The 6136-nt window shown below is 60.1% G+C and overlaps 1 protein-coding gene across 1 annotated transcript in view; it reads right to left on the bottom strand.

The window, feature by feature from the left end:
* The window catches only part of CABLES2 (Cdk5 and Abl enzyme substrate 2), an 8176-nt gene that overhangs the window by 791 nt on the left and 1249 nt on the right, over positions 1-6136 (bottom strand). The window contains exons 3-9 of the mRNA XM_006896936.1: positions 3531-3602; positions 2845-2937; positions 2044-2121; positions 1451-1559; positions 758-923; positions 361-464; positions 33-139 (exon numbers count right to left, since the gene is read on the bottom strand). Coding sequence (XP_006896998.1) covers positions 33-139; positions 361-464; positions 758-923; positions 1451-1559; positions 2044-2121; positions 2845-2937; positions 3531-3602 — 729 coding nt within the window. The remainder of the gene's footprint in view (positions 1-32; positions 140-360; positions 465-757; positions 924-1450; positions 1560-2043; positions 2122-2844; positions 2938-3530; positions 3603-6136) is intronic.

Here is a 6136-nt window from a genome sequence, read left to right on the forward strand (position 1 = left end):
CTCCCCCCTCCCCACTTTCCCCTCTTTCCAACCTCCGGATTTTGCTCAGCGTGAGCTTGACGTGGGGGAACTTCTCTCTGAAGGTCTCGTTCATGTCCTTTTTGAGGTCTGAGGGCTTCACGTACTCTATGACTGTGGTCTGCAACAGAGCACGTGTGGGCTGGCCCTTCCTCTGCCTCCACAGCATCTGTGCCTCGCAGCGGGCATGTGGGGGCAGGGCCAATCTGGCCGGCACAGGCCTGTCCCCCTGCAGCCTTGTGGGCACCGAGGATGGGCGCCTTCTGGTAACCACTGGCTGCCGGGGTTCCTGGGCCCCTGCCCACGACCCGTCCACTGCCCTGGCCTCAGGCTGGTGCTCACCATGTAGGATGCGAAGATGAGGACACGCTTGTGCTTGCCGCAAGGCCACTGAGGGTCATCCAGGAGGTTGGGGTTGTACTCAAGGGCATCACTCACATCGCTCCCTGGAGGCAGAGGGCAGTCCTGAACCCATCAGAAACTAGGGTCTGGTCCCCCAGTTTTGCACATCAAAACCTCCGGAGGAGGGTGGGTGGGAAGCATGTCAAGGCTCCAGGGCACCGAGGGTGCAGAGCAGCCAGGGCGGCAGGCTGAGGGCTGTCTTCCAGAGTGGTCCTTGGGCTTGCCCGGCCACTGAGCTCATGGACAGCACGATGTTCCCGACTCTGTCCCAGACACCAGGCTCTCCTGGCCTGGGGACCATCCTCTGCCCCCACACCCATCAGACTCCATGCAGTACCTAGTTCTGTGCCTGCTGGTACGGACTTGATGGGGCCAGGCTTGTATCTGGACCCTGGCAGAGCCCGGGGGATGCTGGGCCGAGGCTGGGCTGCTGGGCCATAGCCATCATTCTTGGGTGTGACCAGGGCATTGGTGGGGTACAGGAACTTGGCGTAAGACACGACCTGGAGAGGGAGCTGCATCAGGCTCGCCCTGGGAGCAGAGGTGGGCTCAGTCTGTCAGAGATCATGAGGACAATGTGGGATGCGGGATGCAGGCCCCACGAGTCACTGTGTCCCCTGCCACCCCCCATCAGGACCACAGCCCTGCTCTGGGGTACACAATCCTGGAAGCAGAGGTAACAAGGGGCTATGCTGACTTGTCCCCATCAGGACCACAGCAAGCTCTGACGCACACCCCTAGGAATCTCCAGGCAGCCTTGAGCACTGTGCTGCGTAGAATCTTGATGCCAGCATTACCTTGTGCCAAGAACATTCCAGAATGCTGCCCTGGCTATCCTTACTGGGCTCTGCAGCAGAGCAGCAGCTCCCACCAGGGAGGCCTGTAACCCTGCCGGCCAGGGTCCCTGTGTGGCCACGCCCACTCACATGGCCACTTCATGGAGCAGCAGGTAGCTCACACCCCTCAATTCCCACACCTCGGTGTGGTGCGCTCGCCATAAACAGACGAGATGGCCGCTGATGGGACTCACCTTGCCATCCGCGCCCAGCTCCACGCCTTCTAGTTCAAAGACCATCTCGGAAGACACAGAGACGCCGCCTGACGGGTGCCTCTGCTTCAGGCCATCGGCCCTCAGGTCACTGCAGGATAGGAACATCTGGGGTCTGGAGTCGACACATGGGGCTGCCTACTCTCTACCTGCATATCCCCTGAGCCTGTGGGTCGAGTGGTGTCCAGCTGTGCTGTTCCTGTCAGGACACCACTGGGGAGGGGAGTCACCGTTGTGTGCCCCACTCCTTGAGGCCGCTGCAGCCAGGGCAGAACCTGCTGCTGGCAGCCTGGACACCTGGATGTAGAGAAGTGAGGCTCAAGCAGTTCTGTGCAGGCCCCGGAAACTGGCTACACACTCTCACCAAAAGATGGGACATGCTGGGTACTGACCACAGCCACATCACCACCAACAACACTTCCTTCCTGTGTAGCCTGTGTGCCGGCCTCACGGGCGGGACGTCCCCACACGGCACCTCCTTCCTGGGAGAAGTCAAGCACCGTCCAGCCCAACAGCCCCACACCATCTGTGCTGTCCCCGTGGCATACCACATGCAGCTCAGGTACCTCACACACCTGACCCGCAGGCCCTCTCCGTAGGGCAGGACAGAAAACGCCGCACACAGGGACCGCTTGGCACAGATGAGCACAATCCTGTGGGCACAGGAGGTCACGATGGGCGAGTGGGTGGGTGTATGACAGCACACAGACCACTCACTCTTCAGACACCCAGGTCTGAGGGACGCTGGTGGGAGGGGTCTGGAGCTGGGCTGTCAAGCTGTGACCTGGAGGTGTGGGTCAGGGCCTGAGCAGGGAGGGTGACAGTCCACATGGTCCGCTACACATGGCCCCCAGGAATGAATCTTCTTGGTCCACGGCCTAAGGGCTGGGCTGGTTTCTCAGGGCCCAGGTTCAGTGAGTAGACAGGTGGAGGGCATAGGACCAGGGCAGCTCCAGGAGTTCATGTGCCCACATGGAAGTAGAGGAGGGGCCTGTCCAGATTCAATACCTCCCTGAGTGGTCTACAGGGTGGCCCAGGAGAAGGGGCAGGGGCAAAAGGACCATCAAGGCTCCTCTTCTGGACACAAGTCATCACTGAGCCTGTCTGCATGTGGCAGAGTCCTTCAGGACACACTGGGTCCTGGGAGAGGGGCACCTTGGACCTGGGGTATTGTGCCAACTAGAGAGCAGATGTGGACTTGGGAGAGGCATAGAGATGGCCCATGGCAGGAGTCTGTGTGGGCATGGCGTGCCTGACTCCTGGGAGCACAGCCTTGTCCTCCAACCCCCAGGTGCCAGGCACCACGGACCCAGCTTGCTGCTGGGTGCCGCCCCAATGCCCCCCAAGCCCATCTGCCTGGTGCCGCCTGGAGCTACCTGCTACTCTTCGTGTCATATTGCCGCATGTTCTTGATGAAATGTGTCTTCTTCAAGCCTTTGTGTCTCGGGGACCCAGATATGTGCTTGGTTCTGCAAAGGAAACACAAGTCACCCCTCCTGCCCAGGCTCGCCCAGCCACCAGGGGGCAGTGCAGGACGGGCATATGTGGCCTTGGGATGGTGGCCCTGAGGATGCAAGTGCAGACAGATGCAGGCTGGACATGCACAGGGCAGTGGCCATTCAGAGGGCAGCAGATGCAGACTTGGATGTGCACGGGAGTCATGGACATGGACTTGTGCATGCATGGGGATGGTGTATGCTGATGTGGGTGTATATGTGTGGTAGACACTGACGGGGGCATCCACAGGGGGCAGTGGATGAAGATTCTGGCATACATGGAACAGAGGACATAGATGCAGGTGGGCAGGGCAGTGGACATGTGTGGGAGGTGGACACTGAAGTGGGTGTATAGGCTAGGGGTGGTGGACATGCAGGGGTGGTGGACATGCATGCAGTGCTAGACATGCCAGGGTGGTGGACATGCATGGCAGTGGTAGAAATGCATGGGATGTGGACATGCAGGGGTGGTGGGCATGCATGGGGTGGTGGACATGCATGGGATGTGGACATGCAGGGGTGGTGGACACGGATGCAGTGGGCAAGCTGGGCTGGCAGGCAGGCACCTGTGCATGGAGGCACACCCCACCACGTCCTCCAGGAACTCCAGGGAGCAGCGCTGGGAGGTGACGCGCCGTCTGTGAAGGTGCGCACAGAGAGCTGGTCAGGGACGTCTTACGGCCAGAGACGGTGCAGCGGAGCCCCTGACCTGCTCTACCCAGGAAGGGGGCCTGTCAGGCTTGTTCCATGTCGGGCAACGTTCTAGGGGAAGGGTGCCCTTCCCATGATGATGGCCCTATTTCTGGAGGCCTCTCACTTCTGAAGAAACCCCCTGCACTGAGTTTTAACAGAACCCTTCTCTTACATGGCATGGGTGACAAGAGCCACTGGAAAGAAACTAAATCTGAGAAGTAAATGCAGCATGACGCTAGCCCAGTATCCCCACCTCAATCGCAGAGGACAGGCCATGTGTCCACTCAGCCCCCACTGTTCATGGGTGGACCACCATTGGACAGGGTGGGGCTGGCCCATGGTCAGCTTGGACTGAGATAAGGGGCTTCCAGGGTTCTGGTCTGTGAGGAGACCAGCCTGCTGGCCCACTTCTGGGCTGAGAAGCTGGGCCAGAGGGGGATTTCAGGTACTGGAAAGTCAGAAGGCTTTGGAGCTGTGGGGGGAGACATTAGTCCCAGGTAGGGGTCCAAAAAGGCCCAGGTGGGGCTGGCCCAGGCAGGGAGAGCAGGCAGCTTTGGTGTGGAGGCGCCGTCCCCGAGTGGCGGTGGTGTGTGCCCTTGGGAAAGTGGAGTATGGTCCACAGGGCTGGCCCAGAGGTCCCACATGAGCAGCTGCTTCCTGGAGGCTCATTAGACTATAATTGTCCCATGAGGCCTGCAAGCTCCGGCCTCTCGGGACAGGAGTAGGTACTATCCAGCAGAGCCCCACGACCTGTTCGGCTGTTGTCAGCACTCCATGCCCTCAGCGGCTGACCGGTTTGCCCTACCACTGTGGGGCAGCTCCTGCCCAGCTCTGCCTCACGCCACACACTGCGTGGCTTCCTGCCTCCTTGGTAAGCCTTCTGCTTAGACTCAACCCTCACAGCACTCTAGCTGTGACTCCATCTCACAGGTGGGAAAACCGAGGCCTGCCCCAGGCCCCAATGCTTGTCCAGGAAGGCCCAGGAGAGGATACTGCCCTTTCCCGACTGAGTCCTGCAAGCCACACCCTGGGGGACAGTGTCCTTGTGCTCAAGGTCTGCGTTGGGAACCCAGTCTTCACTCCAAGGATGAAGATGCTTGAGGTCCCGTGCCGCCGGCTGCCAGCCAGGGCTCTGATGTCCCCACTGCCCTACGGGAACGGGTGCTTGCCGGGGAAGGGCACCAGGGCCAGCCATGGACACAAGACCATGTGCATTCTGAAAATTGGAACCAACACGTCCTCTGGGAGAGTGGAGTTAGAGGCGGCCCAGGAACGGGAATAACCATGTCAGTCTCTAGAGGGTGCCGGAGAACAAGGCCGCTTAGGGCAGGTAAGCTGAGCAGGAGAGGCAGAGAGATGGAGAGACCACACAAAACCCCAGAAACTGCCTGGACCCGGCTGGCCCTGGGCTTCTGGGAAGCTACATGGCTCCACACTGAGGCTTCATGCCGGTGCCAAAGCCCCAGGCCTCTTCTTGGACACCTGTTCTGGCCCCCAAGGGATGAGGCGTCTCCCACCACCTCCCCCACCAACACGACCTCATAAAGCCCATCACTGCCAGCCTCCGCCAGGACAGCGTACAAAGCTGGGCCACTCAGCCACTCCGGAGCACCCAGTCACCATCAGGGCATAGTGAGGACAGTGGTCTCAAGTGTCACATTCAGATTCTGCCTGGGATTGAAGCCCAAGTCCAACCTCAGGCCACTGCTGCACCCCATGAAGTCCTCAGCACACAGCTGACCCTCCCTTCAGTCACCTCACAGAGCCCTCCTCACAGAGGGAGAAACTGAGGCGCAGAGAGGCTCAGGACCTGTCCTTTCTCGGTGCCCAGTCCAAACAACTGCTGACTGACATCCATACTACTGCAGTAGCCTGCTCACCCACCCAGGCCACAGGGCAGTGGAGGGTCTCGACCTGAGCCACCTGTCAGGGAAAGGCCAGACCCCAAAGGCCAGCAGGGGTCCTGGGCAGTGTCTGAAGCTGACAGGGCCGAGGGGACCTGACCCCTGTGTCCAGGGAGTGGAGAGGCTCAGGGCACCCAGGAAACTGCTCTTCAGAGTATGACAAGATCGAGAAAAACCTTGGTCCCCACATTGGGGAGCTGAGAGGCCCCGGTGCCTATCACTCACATCCAAAGGGCTCAGCCCACCTCAACTCCTCAGTTAAAGGCGACCCTGACCCCAGATTCTTGGGCTGACTGGGCTCCAGGTGATGACGATGTCTAGGTCTTGGTTGATGGAGTCTCAGGTGACTCTGAGTCAAGAACTGACAAGACTTCAGGTGACTCTGATGCCCACCCCCCTTTTCTCAGGACTAGACTGGTAGAGTTTCAGGTGATCCTGGGCTACATTGGCCTCAGGTGACCCTGGGTTGACGTGGTCCCAGGTGACCCCGGCACTGGGCTGACATGGTCCCAGGTGACTCTGGGCTCACATGTCCCAGGTGACCCCGGCGCTGGGCTGACATGGTCCCAGGTGAC

This window comes from Elephantulus edwardii, unplaced genomic scaffold (assembly GCF_000299155.1).
Source record: "Elephantulus edwardii isolate Elephantulus edwardi_28Jun2011 unplaced genomic scaffold, EleEdw1.0 scaffold00193, whole genome shotgun sequence".
Lineage (NCBI taxonomy): Eukaryota > Metazoa > Chordata > Mammalia > Macroscelidea > Macroscelididae > Elephantulus > Elephantulus edwardii.